The sequence below is a fragment of the Glycine soja genome, chromosome 12 (genome assembly GCF_004193775.1).
Source record: "Glycine soja cultivar W05 chromosome 12, ASM419377v2, whole genome shotgun sequence".
Taxonomy (NCBI): domain Eukaryota; kingdom Viridiplantae; phylum Streptophyta; class Magnoliopsida; order Fabales; family Fabaceae; genus Glycine; species Glycine soja.
Genome location: NC_041013.1, coordinates 44,069,742 through 44,093,323, shown reverse-complemented (window position 1 = coordinate 44,093,323; position 23,582 = coordinate 44,069,742). Strand labels below are relative to the sequence as shown.

The 23,582-nt window shown below is 30.5% G+C and overlaps 2 protein-coding genes across 2 annotated transcripts; one reads left to right on the top strand and one right to left on the bottom strand.

Annotated features, from left to right (window-relative positions):
- Window positions 1–2,385: 2,385 nt before the first annotated feature.
- LOC114379633 (protein DETOXIFICATION 43-like) lies at window positions 2,386–8,991 on the top strand. Its single transcript, XM_028338320.1, has 12 exons — window positions 2,386–2,520; window positions 3,449–3,570; window positions 3,985–4,296; window positions 4,999–5,153; window positions 5,244–5,379; window positions 6,128–6,224; window positions 6,328–6,428; window positions 7,107–7,270; window positions 7,503–7,691; window positions 8,146–8,241; window positions 8,332–8,453; window positions 8,654–8,991. Exons 1-12 carry the CDS (start codon window positions 2,441–2,443, stop codon window positions 8,730–8,732), a joined length of 1,653 nt encoding a protein of 550 aa, XP_028194121.1. The 5' UTR covers window positions 2,386–2,440; the 3' UTR covers window positions 8,733–8,991.
- A 5,196-nt stretch (window positions 8,992–14,187) lies between these two features.
- On the bottom strand, window positions 14,188–17,918 carry LOC114380126 (zinc finger CCCH domain-containing protein 30-like). Its single transcript, XM_028339066.1, has 2 exons — window positions 17,631–17,918; window positions 14,188–17,037 (listed from the first exon to the last, which is right to left on the bottom strand). Exon 2 carries the CDS (start codon window positions 16,942–16,944, stop codon window positions 14,836–14,838), a length of 2,109 nt encoding a protein of 702 aa, XP_028194867.1. The 5' UTR covers window positions 16,945–17,037; window positions 17,631–17,918; the 3' UTR covers window positions 14,188–14,835.
- Window positions 17,919–23,582: the final 5,664 nt, after the last annotated feature.

Genomic DNA, 23,582 nt, shown 5'->3' with positions numbered 1-23,582 from the left:
CAATTTTTTAACTAAAATACTCTTAATGACTTTACTGTAAATAATATGAATTATAAAAGATTAACACACATTAATTAGGAAAAAAAGTAATTATGTGAAAAGAAAAAGATGATGAATCTCAATAATTTGAAAGATATTTTATAAATATAATACAAAGTATTAGTAAATTCAATATTATTAACTAAATTAATTAACATTTTAAAGTTTGAATTAATTAAAATAGTCTCATATTTAAGAAAAGAGATAGTATTATTAAAGAAATGTAACATTTTTAATGTGTTAAACTTTACCTTTTATAATTTACCAGTTAGCTTTATTTTTATTTCTTAGTAAATATATTTGAGATACGCATTAAGAAGGATGTTTATAAGTATTTTATTTACCCACTAAATTCATCTTATTTCTAATCTTTCTCAATAATAGTTAATCCGAACCATTATATTATAGAAGAATCAAAAGCTAGACAATTCTTAATTAGTATATTAGTTTTAATAATTTAAAGGTTAAAATGTAAAATTTATCCTAATTAATTTATGATTTTAGTTTTTCTATTTTTTAAATAAAACATTTTATTTTTACTTTTGAAAAATCTTTAATTTTCGTTTTCCATTTTTAATTGAGATATTTCATATTTTATTTTTTTAAAATTTACAATTTTAGTTTCTTGATTAATTTCAAACATTAATTTTGTGTACTCAAATAACATTACGAACATATTTCTATTTATTATTCATATGACAAATATTTTTTAATTATTGAATAGCTTATGAGCTTAATTTATAAGAAAATAATTAAAAGCATACATAGTCAACATATGAAATTGATTGCAAGAACGAAAATAACATATATTTTTTTAAAAAAAAGTAAAGGACAAAATATTTTAATAAAAAATATGGGTACTAAAATCGTAAAAAAATTAAAATAAAAAACAAAATATCTTAATTAAAAAATAGAATAACTAAAATTTTAGATTTAAAAATATAAGAAGAAAAAAATTATATTCTAAAGAGATAAATTTTTGTACTCTATCAATAAAAAGAATTACATTATCAATCAATTAAAACTCATCAAATGTAACTTTTAAAGGGATTATTAAGTTACATATCAATCTGATTCAATATATATTATCATTAACAAAAATATCAAATGATTTAACAATTAAATCAGTAAGTATTAAATATTATAAAATATAATTAATTGAGACATTTTATCAAGCTTAACAATTTGTTATCAATTGATTATATAAAACTATCATAGCCGCCAAAGTTGTCCTTTGATTTAGATCAAACGAAGAAAAAAGAAATAGTACAATAATAAAGTAAATGCAATAATGTAATTTTAAAATTACAAGCATTTTCTTTTTTAAAAAATAATATCAATATGACCAGTAAAAAATAATATCAAGTAATTTAACAATTCCTTTAAAAAAAGTAATTTAACAATTGAATTAGTAAATATTAACAATTATAAAATATAATTAAATGTGTCATTTTATCAAGCTTAACAATTTTTTATCAATTCATTATATAAAACTATTATAGCCACCCAAATTTTTATTTGATTTAGATCAAAAGAAGAAAAAAGAAATAGAACAATAATATAAGTAAATGCAATAATGTATTTTAAAATTACAAACATTTATCAATTTTATTAAGATTTTGAATAAATTGTAATCAATAATCATTTTAATTTGAGGAACGGAATAGGTTTTGCTGTTCATTTAATTTGCATTTTATATTTATACAACACTTTTAATCATCCATCAATTCTCTCTCTCCCTCCCTCCCTCTCTTCTATCATATCACATTGCACAATATGTAAAGAAAAAAAAATCACAACACGCCAAATTAGTACCTTACAGGTTCAAATTCAAATAACATTTTCTTTGTCGAAATTGCATTTGGTAGCCTATTATATTTGATTAGTGTAATATGTTTTTCTAAAAGAAATTAGTGCAATATGCTATAGCGCGTTCATCACGCAGTAGTGTCAATTATTTACGGGTCTTAGGGCGTCTGCATGCCGTTTTAATTATTTTGCATCTCATCGATTGGTTAGTAAACGCCTTCCCTAATGTGTGTATTGTTATTTGTCACATTTTGAGAAAATGACATATATGATTCGATATAACTGTCAAATATAAACAAAAAAGAATTAATTAATGCAATGGTTGTGGTGCAACTCGCAGTGACAACTATAAATACATCACTTCCCTAGTGGGATCTTTCAACGCAAAGTTTCCAAGGTAGTACCTTACTAGTTCTCTTATATGTATTTATTCTTGTTGACACTAACTAAACTTGATTTTACTATATGCATAGTCATCTTGTATACATGCTACTTCTTGTAAACAATACTTAACGATATCTCATTTTCAAACTTGTCAGATTGAAACCACAAACATCGTGTGGATTTGTCATTGTTCGAATTTTACAATATCATGGACAACAATGGCAGTTCCCACGAACCTAATAACAACAAGAGGGGAATTCCATTCCTTGTTTTCTTCAAAGACGCAAGGTATTATATGTTGAAGTATTAACTGAGTCAAGATTGTTTCTTAATTTAGCTAGGTTTAAATATATCTTTAATGTTTGGTAATATAACTAGTTTTAGCCCTTATATTTTATAAAATAGTTTCTCTCATCATTTAATATTTAGTTATATATATGCATCTAGGCATGCATGTCATGTAGTATTACTTTGGAATCTCACATGACATGTTTAGTTGATCAGATATATGCTATGTAATCATAAGGACCATTTTTAAAAAAATAAGGACCAAAATTAACAAAATGTTTTTTGAACTAAATCCAAAATTCATCCTTTGTAAGGATTAACAAATATATTAAGCCATTTCTTCATTCAAATTTGTAATTTAAATTGCTATTTCTCTCTCTCTCTCTCTCTCTCTCTCTCTCTCTCTCTCTATATATATATATATATATATATATATATATGCACATCACCCATTTTTCATATATATGTAGGAGCAGAATTATGCTTACTAGAGCAATTAAAATGATATCACAAAAGATCTATAGTATAAGTGTATAACTATATAGTCTATTATAAAAAAGGGATTTTTTAAAGTAATCAGAGTTAAGATTTTTTGAGAGGAAAATAATAAGTCTTAGCACAATGAAAACAATTAATAGTTTGATCACTTTTCAAAAAAATATAAAAATAAGTGTTAAATAATAATGATGTAATGCCATAAAAATAATAGATGAACTCACGTATAAGAATGAAAGCTCGTATTTATAATATAAAAATTGATATATTATTTTAATGTCTTTTTCTTCTGATTTTTTCATCCCTTATCTATGCAAGGTTGATGGGGATTTTTTTTTTTACATATATTTCATTTATATGAACTTGCTAAGAGCAAAACCACTAATATAATTAATTTTATGATGAACTATGGAATCTTCTAATGTGAATGTAGACTTATTTTCAAGCTGGATGCCCTTTCTCGAGAGATATTAGGGATTGCATTCCCTGCTGCACTAGCTGTTGTTGCTGATCCGATTGCTTCTTTGATAGACACAACATTCATAGGCCACTTGGGTATTTCTCTCTTCCTTGCCAACATATATTGTTTAGAAAGCTTTCACAAATCTTGGTCATCATCATATATATGATGTCAATAGCTATTTCGTTAAATGTAAATTAAGGTCTTCATTTAGACCTATGGACTAAACATTGCTGGCCCACTTTAAAGATAGGAACTACTGTATATAATTAATTTTGCCCTCAAAATAGTAATTTTGCCCTAACCTTGTGGTTTCTTCTTTAAAGTAATTTTAATTTTTACAAAAATCATCGATCTCATGAGAATTTATAATTAGATAATAATATAAAATTCTTTATACTCTATTATATTGCCTTATAAACAAAATTCATAGTTTTAATTAAAAGAATTTTGTAACAAGAATCATTTTAGCTTTTGAAGATATATAACTTCCTTTTTCATCTATATAGGACCGGTAGAGCTTGCTGCTGCAGGAGTTTCCATTGCTTTATTCAACCAAGCTTCAAGGATTACCATATTCCCTCTTGTCAGTATTACAACTTCCTTTGTGGCTGAGGAAGATACTATCCAAAGGTTGATTAACAAAGAAACTGAAACTGATAACATAGAAAATGAAACAATAACCAAAGAAAATGTTGAGGCTCCAAAAAAGTTCAAGGGGGAAACCGACGAATCAAACAATGTTGTAGCGAAGAGTACTTTTACATCTGGGGATGTGGAAAAATTAGCTACAGGGAACATGGGCATAAATAATGAAAATGGTACTTTTTCTCTCTACATATATGTCTATAGGTGTGTTTGTCTATGTGAATCTGAATTTGCCTATAACACACACTACTAGCAGAGTCCTTAACATGGCACATGCATGGTTCTGATGAACCACTATTTCTTATTATATATAGGTGGAGAAAATGAACGAATGATTGATTTTTTATTATATATACACAACAAGGTTAATTAATTAGTTCGTGAAAATTATTTTTCTTAAAAAAGTGTTACGAATAATTTATTAACCAAGGAAAAAATGAATAAATATACGGATAGAGAAAAATTATTTTAAAAGAGAGATAAGTTATTTTAGAAAAGAAAATATTACTTTTCTTATATACCGGACAAAATAGTTTCCGTATGAATCGGTATATTTCTGGATTATATAATACTTTTCTTTTGGTAACAAAACTGTGAAAAGAGAACTTCATAGTCTTGGAGTTAGAGCAATGAGGATAAATCTTCTATTCAAGAAGATATTTTTTTTTCAGGAATCGAATCAGCATGTTATTGTGAAGTACTCTCGGACACACACTCTTATTATATAATACTTTTAAATTCAATAAGTTATTTACGTGTAAATCTTCCTGGGTTTGTTTTCTAATTGGTGTGTAAATCAGTGAAAATTTTGAGGCTCTTGCATATGAGTTGAGATACCTCTTGTAATATATATTTTTTCTCTTTTTAAAAAAAAGTTACAAGTAGTACCAAAAGCAAACCCAAAGTTGGAAAGAAGCGCATTGCTTCAGCATCAACAGCGTTACTTTTTGGCACTATTCTAGGCCTCCTTCAAACTGCAATCCTCACATTTGCAGCCAAACCTCTTTTATATGCAATGGGTCTAAAACATGTAAGTTAATTTATTCATCATCAAGAGTTAATATAATTTGTTTATATACACTTTAGTTATAGTGGAGTTACTTCATCATTTTGTTTTTAGGATTCTCCTATGCTAATTCCAGCAGAGAAGTATCTAAGATTGAGATCAATTGGGTCACCTGCTGTTCTTCTCTCCTTGGCCATGCAAGGAATCTTTCGAGGGTTCAAGGACACAACAACTCCTTTATATGTGATCGGTAAGTTCAAATTCATTTGTATGAGTAATGATTTATGAATACTTATATGTGACAAATTGAGTCACCCAGTCTAATTTAGACTCATTGGATTGGATTAAAATGTGAAATCTATTCTGACCCGAACTTCTTTTGAGCTATAAAATTTATAGCCCAACTTAGTCTTATATAGTTTAATGGTCCAAATTAATCCTAATTAAAATTTAAAAAAATGAAATTATTGATATACAAAATTTTAAGAAATATATAAATATTAAAGAAATAAAAACGATTCATTGAGATAGGTCAAATAGGCCTATTTTTGTTTGGACTAAATTAGAAGCCCGACCTAGTTTGTTGGGCCATCGAACCAGGCAAACAACCTGTTTTTTTTTTTTTCTTTTCTTTTAAGAGCCCCTCAGCCTTAATTACAGATAGTTTAGGTTGATGGACATTCGCACAGTAGATACACTTACTCAACACTCTTAATTTCTCCTTATCTCACTTTTTACAATATTTAAATTTCTATCTCTTTTTCTTTTTGAGTGTCTATGGGCATATGAGTTTGCATAAACCATTTTTCTTAAGTATGACCAGATATAAATGAAATCTTGCCAAGGAAGAATGAATTATTTATTTTTATCCGTAAGGAGCATTGAATTATGCTGGTGCATCAAAATGCTTGTTGAAAGTGATATAAACGTTTTTGTATTATATTATTCAAATTCATATGTTTTTTCTAATTCGGGTTATTTAATTTTGTTTTACTTAGTTTCTGGATATGCGTTCAATGTCTTACTGGACCCAATACTTATTTTTTATTTGAAATTGGGCCTCAAAGGTGCGGCCATGGCACATGTTATCTCCCAGTAAGTCTTACTATACTTTGTTGTACACTATTTTAGTACCAATAATGGTTAACTACTTTTTGTGTTCATACAATTGTATTTAACAAAATGGCAATCCTTATAGGTACATGATGGCAATCACCCTCCTTTTGTTGTTAATGAAAAGAGTACATCTCGTACCCCCAAGCATAAAGGATTTGCAGATTTTCCGATTTCTTAAAAATGGTAAAGTGTTGAAAATTAGCATGTTAAAGTTGTAGATTCTTTATTATTATTGAAAAAGAAAAATAGAGACACAACTCACATACAATTTCGAGTATTCATACGATACAATCCTCAAATGAAAAAACAGAACCAAAGACCAAAAATGTTTAAAAATATATCAAGTTATTTAATTAGATTGCATCGGTTTTTATTCCAGTCTCGATTCAAACTAAACTATATATGCAGGAAGGATCCATTTGAGGCTTTGTGGGTTGCTTCCCTCACAAGTTCTTTAAACATTTTTTTATATACACAATATATGCGTATAATTATAAATTTTCTCCACTATTTAAAGTTCAATAACAAAAGTCAATCCATTATATGAGTATTGTTATCACAAGTTTATATATTTTCCTAAACTTAAAATTTCTCGATATGTCACACAGTATATATGTGTCACCTATAATTTATGTATTGAATGTAATTTTCTCAATCAAATCATTTTTCTCTTTAAAACTAATTTAATCCAATTTGTAAACACTTGTACTTACTTTAATTGTTAGTTTTCTCCAATCACATAGGGGCTTCAAATGTTATCTTCTATTTCAAAAAAAATCCTTATAGAATATTAATAAGAATAATGTTGGTTGTGTTACTTATTATAATAACTTTCATATTTAATTTCACCATTTTCAACAGGTGGTCTATTGTTGACAAGGGTAGTGTCAGTGACATTTTGTATGACCTTAGCAGCATCATTGGCAGCAAGGCTAGGTTCAATTCCTATGGCTGCATTTCAACCTGGCCTACAGATTTGGTTGGCATCATCCCTTCTTGCTGATGGTTTGGCTGTGGCAGTACAGGTACAAATTTTCTTATCCTTAATTTCTTGGAATTAATGATTTAACATTATACATTTAATCTCTTAAATACTCTTGATTTGTGCAATACAAATCAAAACCAAAGAGTCTAACTCAGTTGGTTGAACAGGGTGTGTAAGTTGTTGGAAACTTCCTACTACTTGAATTTGATTCCTATAGAATAAAAAAAATATATAAATCAAATATAACTAACCATAGTTCCCTTGTTTCACAGACAATGCTAGCTTGTTCCTTTGCTGAGAAAGACTATAACAAGGCAACTGCTGCTGCAACACGGACACTACAAATGAGTTTTGTTTTAGGCGTGGGGCTCTCTTTTGCAGTTGCACTTGGGTTATACTTTGGAGCTGGAATATTTTCCAAAAACGCTAATGTTGTGCACTTAATCAAAATAAGCATGCCGGTATGCCCTTCACACAACAAATCATCAATGAAAAATTATCGTGAAGTACTACATTGTCTCTTTTATTGGTTGAAATTCGTATGTGGCCTACTAATTTTGGAATAAGACCCACTACATAGGAAGAAATTATATGGTTTAGGACTTTGTTGTCTCGACTAATCTATGATCATGCAGAGATTGATTAAGACCACATAGTCCCAAACCATATAATAATTTCTCCCAAATGAGAAAATGAGACTCTCAGATTTACAATGTTTTTGGAGTCATATACATATAGCTCATATGTGCACTTTAACCAATTTTTTGAGATGTAGATCACTAATAGTAATCAAAACAAGCACTGAATGGAACCTATATGAATTTCACCAATAAGATAAAGCGCGAAAGAAAGAGTGTATTGATAGTATTTCTCTATACATGTTTTATTGTTTTCTGATATCATTTATTTCACCAGTTTGTTGCAGCTACTCAACCAATCAATTCATTGGCCTTTGTCTTTGATGGTGTCAACTATGGGGCATCCGATTTTGCATATTCTGCCTATTCTTTGGCAAGTTTGCATGTCCTTTTTCACCCTTTTCATACTATATCCTCCTTACCAAAATTTATTTAGTAATTTTTCCCTAATCTCTTTGTTTAGGTTTTGGTGTCATTAGTAAGCATTCCTATAGAAATCCTTCTCTTCAGGAGCAAACAATTCGTTGGAATATGGATTGCACTAACCATATATATGATTCTTCGTATGTTAGTTGGTATATGGAGGTAAACTTCCCCTTCTCAAAAGCAAGAAAATCTCATGCACATAATTTTAGTTTTTAATTTAAAAAATATTTATTAAACTATAGTCATAACTCATAAGATTTTTATAATTGGTCTATTTTTATTTTTCCTAATCACAATCACTTAATTTGTCAATTTTACACGTCAAAATTGGGTTACATATATCATGAATGTACATGCAGGATGGGAACAGGGACAGGACCATGGTACTATCTTAGAAAAGGACCATGGTGTTATATGAGAGGCCACTCATTGCCATAGAGTATTGATCTTATCAACAAGGAGCAACACATGTTTTTTTTTTATCAATTGTCTACACTTAGGATCTATATGGGTCCTATTTTAATATTTTCCATTAGCTTTGGTTATACGTTGTAATAAACTTATATCTTGGACTGCTCCACATGAATTATGTTATGCCTCCTACCCTGTTTCCTCCCTTTTTGAGTTATTAGATATGTATCCTATATAAACTATAAATATTGATTATGTTATTTATATAAAATTTTGCTTCCCATTATATGACTGTTTACATCTTTTATATTTATATCTTCATGGGAGTGAAAGTGTAAAAAAAAGTTAAAAAAGATAATGTCACGTAGGAACATTAGATGTAACTAAATTTAGTGGTCAAAATTTGAGGATAAGGTGCTTTGAAGATATGGATCATATAAAACACGTATTAAAAGTACAACGTTGGTACAATAAATCAAAATAAAACATGGGAACAAGAGACTATATGTTGAACTGACCAACACCGTATACAAACAGTGAAGCTCATTCAGCATAAAAGTCATTTACTTCAGCATACATGTGGGTTTTGAGGGAAGAAGAATAACATGGCATGGAGGTTTGTATGATGTGTTACTAAATGGTTCATATGGATGCATAGAAATAGTATTGTGTACCATGTGAATGAATAAAATAATATTGTGTTCAAGAATAAGGATCCTAACACCTTTTCTGTTAGTTTAAACTTAGACTTAGTAAAAGGCTTTTGATGACATGGAAATAGGTTAAGGTCATATTCCCACACCTTTTCGTAACCTGATTCGACCTAAACAAGAAGAATCAATCAGCAGAGGCACAAATGTGATGGTGACATTGGTGAGTCAAAGACGCAAATGCAATTATTATGCAAGGAGGGAGAGAGTAAAAACTTGCTAAAAGATCCTTAGAAATTAGAAATACAATTTACAATATATGATACAGTTACTCACATATTATCGGTCAATATCAAAAGAAACCTTTAAACAAGTTTTTCATATCCAAAGCCTAAAAAAAGTATGCCTTTAAAAAAAGCCTAAAAAAAGTAGTACAACTCAAACCAGGGTCTATCTTGTAAGACACAAGGCCAATTAAATTAAGCATTTGCCTTAGGCCCCAAATTACTTAGGGCATTAATTTTTTTATATTTTTTAATAAATTATTTACTATTAATTTAATTATTAGATAATAAATTTTATTATGGTGTGATATACTATTACTTACTACTATTTTTATCAGTAAGACTATATAATCTTAAGATATTTTCATTGTAATTAATCTAATCTAATATTATTTATCTATGTCAAAGGATATTAAATGAATTTATTATTGTATATATTTAAGAGTGATATGTTAAAATACTTGATTATAAATAATTTTATAGTTAAAATTTTTTTAAAAAAAAATACCTTAGGCCTCATAATTTTTATACACAGACTGACTCAAACTAGGATAGAAACACAATCTTCTCATCTTATCCTCCAATCTTATCTCATGAAGTCAGTACGCAATCCTAATAAAACCAACCCTTATTATCCTAACCCTTATTAATGTAGAAACGTCATACATGTTCTCAATTGATGCAAGTAACAAAGCAATCAATAGGACAAAGAATAATTGTCAATTTACCACTACATATTTTCAAGAGAAAACGGATACCAAGGAGGCTCTTTTTGCCTAACCATATTGATTTTCCCACTCCATTACAATAAACACTAATGCCCCCCTTAGTGGAGTTGCCTCATGATTGATTGCTCAAGCTTTGGCAGGGAGCTTTTGTAAAGATCTATTGTCATCTTCCACAAGGACATTTGGGAACACACTGAAATGATATGGTTTGTCTGTCCTACACATTGCAAGTCATTATGAAATGATTTTTTATGCAATCTATCATTTGCACCTTTGGTTTTGAGCTCTCATTATAACTTGGACTAAGATGTATTTATTTGTTATAATCTCTTCTTGTTAATATTTCATATTTTCATGTGAAAAGTATTGAATTAAAAAAATAATCATATATTTGATATTTTTAAAATATAAAATGTTCAATATTTTTTCTTGCGCAATATCTCATCGAGTTTGATCTTTTATTTAGGTTGGGTTGGTTTTTCTGTTTTAACATCTAATAGTCAAGGTCATGTAGTCTACGGGGGTTTTCTCCTCTTTCATTCACTGAAAAAAGGTCATGTAGTCTACTTAAAAGTAAATGGTTTAAAACACACATATTTGTGTATTTGAATCCGTGTTTTTGATGCACATGTTCTTATATTTTTTTGTTAAATCAAAGAAAAACATAAAAGCTACAAATAGTATTTTTTTATTTTTAGGAATAAAGATAAATATAAAAAATTATAATAATTCACACACTTTATTCAATTAAATGGACTAATTTCATTGGTAGCTTTTGACTTGATGCGAATTAAATGTTCAGCGTAATCAAACAGGCACCATTACTTAGTCAATTTGCCTATGGGTTATAAAATCCCATTTGAAAAGGTAGTTTTGATATGATTAGTATTACGGACTTTATTTTCATCGTAGTATTACGGACTTTATCATAGTAAGAAATTAATCTTTCTTTATGCAAAGTAAAAAATTATTCTTAGTTCATATAAAGAGTGGAGGGTTATTTTTGTGAATTCTCAAATTGGTGTGCCAGCAGATAAATTGTATTATTCGGTGTCCTTACCCTTGATAAATTTTTATAGATGGTTTGCTGATAATAAAAAATTATATATGATTTTTTAATCTAGATGACAAATAATAATTCTGAAACAATTTCATGTCAATTAGTACACGTGCATGATGATATGTATGATTTAAATTATTTAAGTTGTTTTTTTTAGTAATTTTTGTTTTGGTAACTTTATTATTAGTGTTATATATTTATTAATTTTATTGACGATTAATTTTTATAAAAAAATTAATTAATCATTTTTAATAAGAAAGAAAGGATTATACATTAATAATGTAAAAAGCTTTACACAATCATTCAATAACATGTATAATAAGTTTATAAATTTTTAAAATAATTCAAATATTAATTTATAATTAGACCAACATGTAAAACTTTTGTGCATTTATCAATACATTAATATTAAACTCAAATATTTCTTCTCACGCTCTTCTTTCATTAGCTCAAATTCAAAACCTTACACAGATTGAAAGTTCAAACGCTTAATAAGATATGTTTGGTAGTGTTTTTAATAAATTATGCTTACAAAGAAAAAGATAGATAACATTATTTTGTGACAGGCCTAATTAATCATTCATCTACTACCTCCTATATTCTACATTATGAACACACTATGCAATAATTTTTAGAGCAATGAAATGCAACTTTAGCTTACGTTTTAGACTTGCATAGACTTTAGGACGTTAGTATCATTTTCTTTTACCTTTCTCGTTATTGGCCTCCAAAGTCAGAACCACGCGATTTCATTTTGATAAAGTTGCAGAGTGCACATGCTACCACCCATTATCAAAAGAAAAAAAAATCACGCTATCCCAACGCTAAAAGTCCAGATAGTACATTTTTTTTTTTACACACATTAAACTTGGTCAAGTGTTTTAATTTAAAAATTTCGCGCAATGGATATTTTAAGCCCAAAGAGATGAGAAATTCATTTATTTTTACTGGCCGAAAATTAACATAAGAAGTGAGCAAGCATGCGAATTTTGGATTTTAGAGACCCTACAGCTTGGATGAGATTTCAAAATATTGAAGTTATTATAGCTATGGGTTGTTGCAACATCTACTCAGTTTAGAAATTGAATGTATTCTTTTTTAAATGAGGATATATATTAAAAAATATAATGCACAATTATAATTATTGATTAAAAAATCAAGTGTGGTTGTGAAAAAAAACAAGTGTATATATGTAATAAATTAAGAAATTATTAAAATTTCAACAATTATAAATGTAATTGATACATAATAATGAACCCTAAAAACTACCTCGTAATAAAAAGTATTGAGATGATACTCTAAAGCAACCTTTCCCACTCGAAATCAAGTATCAACCCTGTCAAACGCAATAAACAAAGCTATCCTCCCTTCGAACAGAGCTTGGGACCCATGCACTGATAAACTATCCACACTCATGCATGTGTATAAAAAAAATTTAGAAAGGAAAATTTATTGATTTCAAAAATATTATTTATTTTTAGTTTTATAAAAAAAATTATATAATTATTTTTTATTCTCTGTTTAAAATATTCTTATAAGAAGTTGAAACAATAACTAGAGAATCATATGAGAATGTAAGTAACATAAGTAATTTTAAAATATGACCAAAAAACAGTAATCTTGAAATAAAATAAGTTTGGTGTCATGTCACTCACGAGTTTTGTCAGTTTTAACAAACAAACAAAAATGCATCAACTATCATGTACACTTTTTTTCTGTAAAAAAAAACAAATTAATTCATACATACTTCGAATTTGACTCGTATAAAAAAATGTACAAAGAGAGAAATATCATTAATCGAAAGTATATTATATTTAGAAGAAAAAAAATCTTTCAAAATAATTATATTTAGAAAAGTTCAAATTAACTGTAAATAAATTAACTTTCTCACTTTAGCATCCCAGAAAAAGTATATCAAAATTCTTCGTATGTTACATGAGAAAAAAAATAATTTCATAAATTTAACGATAAAATTAATATGTTATAATTGTTTACATTCAAAAATTAATTTTAATTTTTTATCTTTCAAAAATCAATTTATCATCAACTCAAACTATAAAAAATCAAAATAGATACTTATCCAATACTTTTTTTATTGAACTACAGCTGGGTGAGTAGAAATTCTCGGCAGTATATAACTATTCCTTGCAACTATCAAAAATCAAAATAGATACTCATCCAATACTTTTTTTTATTGAACTACGGCTGGGTAAGTAGAATTACTCGGCAGTAAATAACTATTCTTTGCATGTTTAGATTAAAGTTTACAAATTTAAGTTTAAGTACAGTAATAAAGATTTTTCAGGGATAACCAGAAATCCAAAACACATCCTTTGCAATTTGCTAAACTGAAAGAAAAAAAAATACGTATATAGTTGTTGATACAGGTCATCAAGTAGATGCACCCATACACACCAACTACAGTTGGCGCAGAGTAATCTCCCCAATAAAAAACCCAACTACCACCTTCATGACACTAGTCCAGTCTGCAGTGTAGCCAAGAAGCAACATAATTAACAACACCATCCCCAAATCTAGAAAATTTATCATTTAAAGCAACAAAAAAACCAAAAATATATTCCCCTCACTAGTTTCACAGTTAAAAAAGATTGCAAGATTTCAGAGCAGGACCACAGAATCATTCCACGACACCCCATAGCCATTTAAAACAATTGCAGTGAAGAGTAGGCATCGTACTAGTAGTTACACAGATTTAATTAAAGTAGGTACACGAAAGAGAAGAGAGGACAATAAAAAAGATAAGAAAAGAAAAACATTGCATTTGATTTGAATTTGAAACGAAATGATATATAACCAGTACAATTCAAGGTAATACAGCTTAATAAGAAGAACATTGTAAACTTCACTATCTCATTTATCTGCTGTAAATATTCAACAGTGCAGATTACCTCTAATTATTCCCTCAGAAAGAAACAACTTCAACCTTAGGCAAACAGCAAATCATTCACTTGGCTTAACTTGGTGAACTTCGGAAAAATCTTTAGAACAAACGCAGGCTAATAATGGTTTTTGTCGCATTATAAACCAAACTAGCTTGCTTGATAGTGAACTCAACTCTAGTGAAATAGCAAGGGCGAAAACCCTGAAACGGGGCCGTTTTGGAAGAAAAATAGATAACCTCGATAGGATTTTTCGCCTACTATTAATTGATCAGCCCCAAGGGAGAGAGCTTTTTCAGCTCTCCTGAAGCTATGTAGTAAAATAATGAATGACAATTATTTTATAAAAGAAAAAATAGAATATCCTTCATGTGACTCTGCAGCCAACCGATCCTCCATTCCTTTACTACACTTCCTTTCTTGTCTTCCCAAAAATTTCACCAAAAGAATATGTACCTTACGAAATTAAATACCTATCTCAACAAGATATGTAAAGGGTCAATTTTGACTAGACTACAAGCTGATCCAGCTGCATTTGCTCAAGCCAGGCTCCTAAAACAGAATGGTCAATGGATTCAATTTGGGAATTTGAATTCGGTCCATCAGCAGATGCAGTAGGCATAGGAGATGCAAACTTCTCTTTGATCATCTCAGGTGGGGATTCCTTCACCAGAGATTGGACCCAAGAGAGATCAGGCTCTTCCCCGTTGTTCTTGAGCTCAAACGAGGATGATCTTCGCATCTGACGACCAAGTGTGTCTCCATTTACTGACCAATCAGCTTTCCCATTAGGAGATCCCCACTTTGACCAAGGGTTTGCAGGGGAGCCAACAAGTGAGGCAGGACTGTTGGCACCGAGGTCTCTCGAACTGAGACTGCGCAGCTGCTGCTGCTGCTGTTTTTCGCGCTGAGCAAATGCCGATATGCGAGAGCTCATTGGAGAGATTGGTTCAACACTTCTTGGTGACATCCTACCCGATGGAGAGACACCAAAGGAAGCCTGTAAAAGAGGATGCTCAACATTCTTAGGAGATAGCAAGTTAGTATTTATAGGTGATAACATACTTTGGAGCTGTTGAAACTGATTGAGAACAGCTGATTTGTGCGTAGGGGAAAACACGGAACCCGCTGCTGGATCAGAGTACCGGGGAGATGAAGAAATCTCAGCAGAAAAGAGATCTTCAAGATTTGATGGAGTTAGGATCTTGGACCGACCAGATCTACTCACAGAACCAGCACCAGGCCGCGGCTGTAAGTAACAGCTCAAGTCATTCAAAGGATGCTGCTGCTGGCCATCAAGATCAGACATCATGTTCAAGTCGTCTGGTGGCATGTCGCGGGCACTAAGGGAAGACCTCAATCGACTAGACTGAAGATTGCTTCCTGGTAAATGAAGAGCTGGCACATTTGGCTGTGCCCAAGCAGAAGACAGTGACATGCCATTTGCAGATGGGGACATTGGTTGCCCAAAGTGGGATGGCGACATGGAAGAGACCGAAGAAGGCGAGCCCGGCAAAAGGCTCATCGCAGCAGCCATGTCCATGACATTAGGAGCCGAGGCAGATGACCTGGGCGAAGGGACAGCAGATCCAGTGGACACATACAGCGGACGAAGCTCCTCCGCAGTGTGAGCAAAAAAACACACCCTTCGATTGCAACTGGTACCATCTTTGCAGAGGCGTGTCCGATACTGAGCCGGGTGCAGCCAGCACTCAAACACCCCATGAGCATATTCACACATGTCCCCGCGCCTACAAGCCCCTTTCCTAAAATCAGGGCATGGCACACAGCTGTAATGGAACTTCCTGGGGTCTCTCCTCCGAGCATTCTCTCCGGGATGAACAAAAGGACACTCAGTCCAATCATGAGAGTATGCCCGGGAACAAGGCCTCACCTTGAACGAAAACATCCGAAACTCATCGGTCGCATATATGCTGTTCTTTATATCAGGCAGCGATGGATCAATTGGGTATTCCTTCTTCTCCGACAAAGAGCAAACAGCTGCATCAGTAAACTTTGCCACCACAGGAGATGGCGGTGAGGAAGAAGGAGTATACGGCATCCCATTCGAGGAATGGCCAGGAGAACCCAGACTGGAAGTATTAACAGACACTGGGACAGAGAATTCACCAATTGAGCCTTCAGAAGCACTGTCCGAGAGAAGTTCCTCGAGAACGGCTTTTGCACCTTGCAGCTTCGGAGGAACAGCAATCACATCAATAGGGCGATTCCCATTTGCATCCACGCCATTCACATCGGCCCCAGCCGATAAAAGAATCTTCACAGCATCAACAGCATTGGCAGACCCACCAGAAGCAGCACAGTGAAGAGCAGTGGTTTTGTTCGCCCCACACGCGAAATTTACATCTGCCTCGGGGCACAACAGTATAATCTTCATAACATCAATGCTACCATAAGTTGCAGCAACCATCAAAGGGGTTCTGTGCTCAAGAACAAATTGCTTCGATCCGTTTTGCCGGCCATACCAGAGCCCAACCTCATTGATCGAAGAAGAATCTTTCTCTAAAAGCACCTTGAAGCCTTCAATATCATTGTTAGAAGCAAGTTCCAGCAAACTGGAAAAAGAATCTTCAGTATTAACAGTTAGCGATTTCATTTCTTTATCGTTAGCTGACTTTTACACCTAAAGGGAAGACGAAGTTGAAGGAGATTTTGATTTCTCTGGACCACCTCACGTGACTTCAACTAACTGGGACAATAATCATAAAAAAACACAAACAAGCCATTAATCAATAAATCAACAAATTAAAGAATAAAAAAAATAACCTAAATTTGGCATAGAAAAATTCACAATAACACAAAAGTTTACTAAGGATTCTAACAACAGATTAAGCAAAAACCACGCTTGATGAGAAATAGTAACATAAACAATAAAATTATTTAAGAAAATTAATAAATAATAACAAATCACAAGGTAGCATAACCACACGAAAGTATTGTTGACAAACAAGTAGCTGAAAATAATAATATACATACACATATATGTGTGTGTGTGTGTGTGTGAGTGTGTGTATGTGTGTTTGTGTGTGTGTGCATTACTTTAATCTTAAAAAATGAAACACAACAAGAGCACAGATCTGAGGTAAATCTAGAATCATCTTTAGCAGATTAAAGATAACAACAAAACAATTGCAAAATGAAAATAGAACAAAAATTTCTAACCATGAAAATAGAAGAAGAAAAAAGTGATTCACTCGATGATCGTGTAAATTCAACAGCTAATAAAGAAAAAGGAAAATTCATGAGCTGAGAGAAGAGAGAGAGAGAGAGAGAGAAATTCACCGATTACAGGTGGAGGCAGTGGCGATCATCAAGTTTAGAAACTGAAAGAATCTGCGACGAATCGGAATGTGAAGTGAGAAGAAAAAAGCGAAGAATCAAAGAATCGGAAGCAACAACAACGAGATCTGAACACGGAAGAAGCAGAAGAGTTAAGGCTTCACTCTCCATCGATGAAACTGAGGAAACATCAGAGAGGGTTAAGAAGAGAGAGAATGTGGTGTGTGTGACTTTGGAAGAGAGAGAATGTAACGTCTAGAAAGAATGAAATTGAAATTGAAATTGAAATTGAAATGAAATGCGGAGAAAAGAAGAATTTAGGGTGAATTTATTTAAGAACCAAATGAAATGGTGCTGAAATGCACGCCAAATGAAAGGCCAAATGAAGTCTCTGGAGTGGGGGTGTCGGGGAACCGGGTGGGTCGGTGGGAGTGAAAGAATGGAGTGGAAGGGATTGCGAAAGAGAGAGGAGGGGTTGAACCGGTTGACCGGTACGGGTGGATTTCATTGCGAGATTAAAGCGGAATGAAATGAGGTCTTGAGATCCGCCAATGGGAGAGCGACTCGTGCGCCAATGATGGGTAAGTGAGGACAGTAGTCAATTGTGTTAATTGTGGAGTCAAATCAAAACAGCACCGGAAAGAGAAAATATCTTCATTTTTTAACCCCATTAAAATTAAAATATTACAAAATTTTAATATACTTTTCACTAGCATTTAATTCATGTTTTATATATTATTTATTAGAATTTAACGTTGGTTCACTATCAGAGCAATATAATATTAACATTCAGAAGTTGTTGTTAATATGTCCATATAAAATAATTTTATAAGAAAATAACAAATTTATTATATACTATTGTCTTGATTTCTTATACTTTTAGTATATAATTCTTATTTTTTTACTTATTACACGGATCGTGAGTTATTTAACTTTAATAATAATAGTATAGAGTTTCACTTTTAAATATGTAGTGTTATATTCAAATTATATTGAAATGAGAGGATTCTAAAGATTATATAAATATGAGATTGTATAGTTAATGGTGACTTAAACAAATAAATTAGTATTATACATATCAATAAAATATATTTATTTTTTAATAGTGTATCATTTAAGAATTATATAATTAAGTATATTTAATTTTAAGTAATTATAAAATGTGTGACCTTTTAAAAAGTTTCCTAAAAAACATTTGAGTGAGGATAAAATATTTTAAAAAAATTTGTGTTAATTTGTAATGTAACAATAACTTTTGATTTATGCTAAGAGTAAATTTTCTTTTAGTAATCAGTGATATGTAACATATATTTACTAAAGTACAAATGTATCCTAAATTGAAGTAATAGGAGGCCTAAGTATGGATATCATATCCAAAGGACTAGGGGCAATTCTAAAACAATCCAATTTTGTAATAAATTAAACAATTTAATTTTAATTAAATGTTTGCAAAAAATGTGTTCAGTTAGTCACTAGAAATAAAGTTCCAAGAGTCATCGGTTCATAAGTCAAGAGATTACCAATTAGAAAAGATTAGGGTTTTGATTTCAATCATCAATGTGATTTCCCAATTTCTTATTTCAATTGATTTTTTTAATTATTTTGCAATTGCTAACATTCTCTTAAAATAGTTTACATGTTTTTATCAAACGTCATTAATTGTCTTTCTTATAATCTAATTTATATTTGGTCAATTAGGCTTCAAATTTTTTTTAAAAAAAAGCATAAACACAAAGAGAAAGATTAAAGATTATTAATTTGGTTAGAAATTCACAAAATATGTTTGGCCATTCGCTATTTTGTGAACATGATTATTCTATAGTTCCACAAATTACAAGAAGATGGTCAGCTACGAATAATTGCCTAATATATTAGAGCAATTAATTATAAATAAAATCAGTAGACCAATCCAATTGACTGAATAATACAAAATTCAATTAAAATAAACCATTGGGATTTACAAGCACAACTACATCATAACACTATAAAAGGAAAAATTAGCCGATTATATAAACATAGGAAAGCAATTTAACAACACCATATACATGAAAAATAAAAGAGTAAGAAGTTTTACAATTCAGGACCCCATGTTGTTCTTCATGATCTTTCCTACCTTCTAAAGCTCCCTTAAAGTCACTCTCTCACTTAGACTATTCTACTTTCAAAATGAAGTATAAGATAATTAACTTTGGCTCCCCCTCTTCTATTTATAACAAATGTTCTGACTTAGGGGTGCGAAGTCCAACACAACTATGCTTTACATTAATTAGCACGATTATGCTAAAAGTGCAGACTTTTTAAAATTTGAATTTGTTTGGTGCCTTAATGGATCAACATGACCATGCTTTGGGATAACATGACCGTACTCAGAAAAGTGACATTGATTCTCTTTGTGAAATTTGTAGCACAGTTGTGTTGCTCCTAACACATCTGTGTGGTGTGTGGTGTGTGGTGCTGAGCACAATCGTTCTTTTTAGGAAGTGTCCAAATATTCTTCAAATCATCCTTTTTAGGCTCTCTTTTCCTGCTTATTCTCCTATGAGGCCTTCCTATTGCACACTTAGCATAAAAACATGACTTTTGCGAATAAAGTATGCATTAATAGGAACAAAATGGGAGCAAAACTCACTTCCTAACACATGCAAAATATGTTTTATCAATCACTAATTATATCAGTTAATATAAAAAAAATCTTATTTAATTGAAATATCCTTATTAAAAAGTAAAAATATAATTGTGAAACTAATTAAGCATTTAACTTAAATTAAAAAATAATATTTTTGTTTTCCAAATTAACAAATATTATAAAAGCCTCACCAAAGTGATGGATAAAAATGAAAATTGATTATAAACAAAACTAGTTGATACTCAATACTAATATCATGATAATCCCAAAAGTATTTACATAAATTTAAATATTAAAAATATTTCTTCCGGACTTAAATATAAGAAATAAAAAATCCATGTGAGATGGACTAAAACAAATAAATTTTAACTAACTTCTACCTATTTAATTATATCATCTTCAAAATACCATTCATTTAATTAGAGTTTTATTTTCAACAATCTTTTTTTCCAATACAGTTAAGCGTGAAGGGTATATTTTAATACATGAATTAATTTTTTAAATGAAATTAGTATGAATAAGTTTTTTCTTATATTTCAGTCCGAAAGAAATACTAATAAAGAAGCAATATATATATATATATATATATATATATAATTATTTAAAATTTACTGTTAAATGACTGTTGCATTTTATATATAATCAATATTATTTATAATTATAAAAAAGTTATTATTTTGATAATAAATAAATTTGTTTTCTTAACTAGCGTTCTAATACCTTAAAGACACTAAATATCATTTACTAATTCAAAAAGACATAATAGTGGCAAAAACTTATAAATCACTCTATAATATGTCTACGGCATCACAGTAACTTAATTTTTGTAATGATTTACGTTTGCACATACTTAAGATAATTTGAACAAAAGGTTTCTCATTTATGAAACTAGGTAGAAAAATAAAATGAATGAAATGCAAGGGGGTTAGAACATTTTTGCACCAAGCACAAGGCTCCAAAAAGGAAAGGAAATATCCTAGTTGGTGTTAGGCATGGAGGAGCAGGCAGAGAGGTTCCCCACCTAAACAACCTTAAGATAATTGAAGGCGGGAAATCGATTCTGCGTTGTGGGTTTCGTTAGGTTAATGCTTCATAAATAGACAATACCTAACCTACAATATGCATGGTCCCCATCTTTGTTCTTCCATGAAAATCAAACCTACTTTGTATTCAATTTCAATGGAAAACGATGGCTTTTCTTTTCGACTCTTCCAAACTTTCTATTTAGCTCCCCCTAAAGGGTACCATTCCAATGTGGCCCCCCCCCCCCCTTCACCCATTTCTGCTTCTATTCTTATCCTTATAAGTCATTTTCAAAACATTTTAAGAAATAATTATTTGATTTTATTTGTAAAAAAGCTCATAATTAGCACGTTAATTTATGAAAATATTTAAAAATTTAAATAAATAAATTATTTCCTCTAAAGTAAGCATCTTACATGCCTATTTTCATTGATATATTTAATTTAAAGTATATCTTACGATGTTGACTACGTAAAATTTAAAAATAAATATTCCTTTATTTGTGTATTTTTCAGACAAGTTCATTTTTTTCCTTCAAAAGTTCTATCCTAATTTCTAAAATTTATGAATATTGGTCATGCTAACATTTCTTGTTGATTAATGTGTTCGATCACCTAAATATTTATGACTTTTAAGAGCTACATTAAATTTTTACTTTTTTATGAACTTGTCTATTTGTTTTTGAGCTTTATAACATTGTACTTTAAACTTAATAAAAAAATTTAGCTTGTTTTTTTTTCCTTATCAGATAAAGCGAATATTATTAAGGGATAATACGTAGTGCTCCATCCTTCATATATAAAGTCCAAATTTGACTCTGTTTATAACTTTGCTTCAAGCACTGTACGTAGAGGACAAGTATACACAAAAGTTTGAAAATTAAGTCACCTTTAGCATTATCTAGTGAAAAATTAATAGCACCCTAGCTAGTATTCCAGTGAAGGCACCCTAGTATTATCTAGTGAAAAATTAAGGCATCCTAGTACAAGGTCCAAGAGACAAGGTAAATCAAATGATTCATGTCGATCTGGATACCATCTCATCAAAAATATTTATGTACGAACTATACTTTGGATGTGTCTAATTACTTTGGACACTTCTCGTGCTTGAACTTATAAATAATAATAATAATAATAATAAATGAATGAATATCATTTCATCAAGGTTATCATGATCATATATAGAACAAACAATATTAAACCAAAAAACTAATCATCCCCGCATTTTTCAACGAGCCAAAAAACATCTACAAGACCTAAACATAAAAAAGTGCACGAAATCTTTCTTATACTCAATATTTATTAATCATTGTTTTGTTTTCCATCCATCTGAAATTTATTAGACCTAATCAACAATAATAAATGATTTTCAGCCCATCAAGAGTAGTATAGAGAATAATATCCGTGTCACTTCGCATACACCATCAAGGGTAGACTTATGTCTACATGCTGAAAAATACTGAAATCCCCACATAAATAGGGAAAAGATTGTACTCCCAGGAAGCAAAGAGGCATTATATTTCAATAATAATAATTATTTGGGCATTATTGATGTCAATGTCTTAATCATGGTACACTTGGCGGGTTCAGGGTGACATTAGAGGGTGTCGCTTGTGGGGAACCGCATTAAGGTGTGGGGAGGAAAATGAACAGACATCGGGGACTATCCTAATTTGTTTCTCTTGTGGAATATGATATATGATCCAAAACGATGTGGCTAAGGGACGGTGCTCTATGGTGGGGTCGCACTTTCGATTCAAAATTCAGCCAAGTGGATAATAGGACAATGAAGGTGAACCGATTATTCAAAAATCGGAAAAAATAAAATAACAAACAAAATCAATTCCAGAAAATTTAGGAAAGTTAAATTCTGGATCATCATGATCAAAGGACAGATTTCAAAATTTAATAAACACTGATAAAAATATTTACATATTACTCATTAACAAAATACTTACATTAACAAAGAGAATCAAATTCATCTTTTTGTGAAATATGAATTCATTGTGAATTGAACCAATCCTTATAACTAAAAAATCAATAAATTGATTAGGCAAGTATACATGGTGAATCATTGTTCTACCATAGACATGTTCAATTGAGAGTGGGATCCATTTATGGCTCTAATAAATGCCACGTGTGTGGATTTGCATGGCTAAGAAATCAAGGATTGTGAGGGAATCTTTAATAGTCCATCTTCCCTTTTATCAAATTTTTGTTGTCTTATTATAATACATTATATATAAGAATTTTAGCAATTTTTTATTTTAATGATAAAATTATTTAAAAATTTGAAATGAGTCTTGG

What these genes read in the sequence shown, in the direction of transcription:
- LOC114379633 (XM_028338320.1), top strand. Translation starts at nt 2,441, where the DNA reads ATGGACAACAATGGCAGTTCCCACGAACCTAATAACAACAAGAGGGGA. An exon ending in ATGCAATGGGTCTAAAACAT is followed by an intron (nt 5,154 to 5,243) that starts GTAAGTTAATTT and finishes TTTTGTTTTTAG; the next exon opens with GATTCTCCTATGCTAATTCC. An exon ending in GTTTGGCTGTGGCAGTACAG is followed by an intron (nt 7,271 to 7,502) that starts GTACAAATTTTC and finishes CTTGTTTCACAG; the next exon opens with ACAATGCTAGCTTGTTCCTT.
- LOC114380126 (XM_028339066.1), bottom strand. Translation starts at nt 16,944, where the DNA reads ATGAAATCGCTAACTGTTAATACTGAAGATTCTTTTTCCAGTTTGCTG.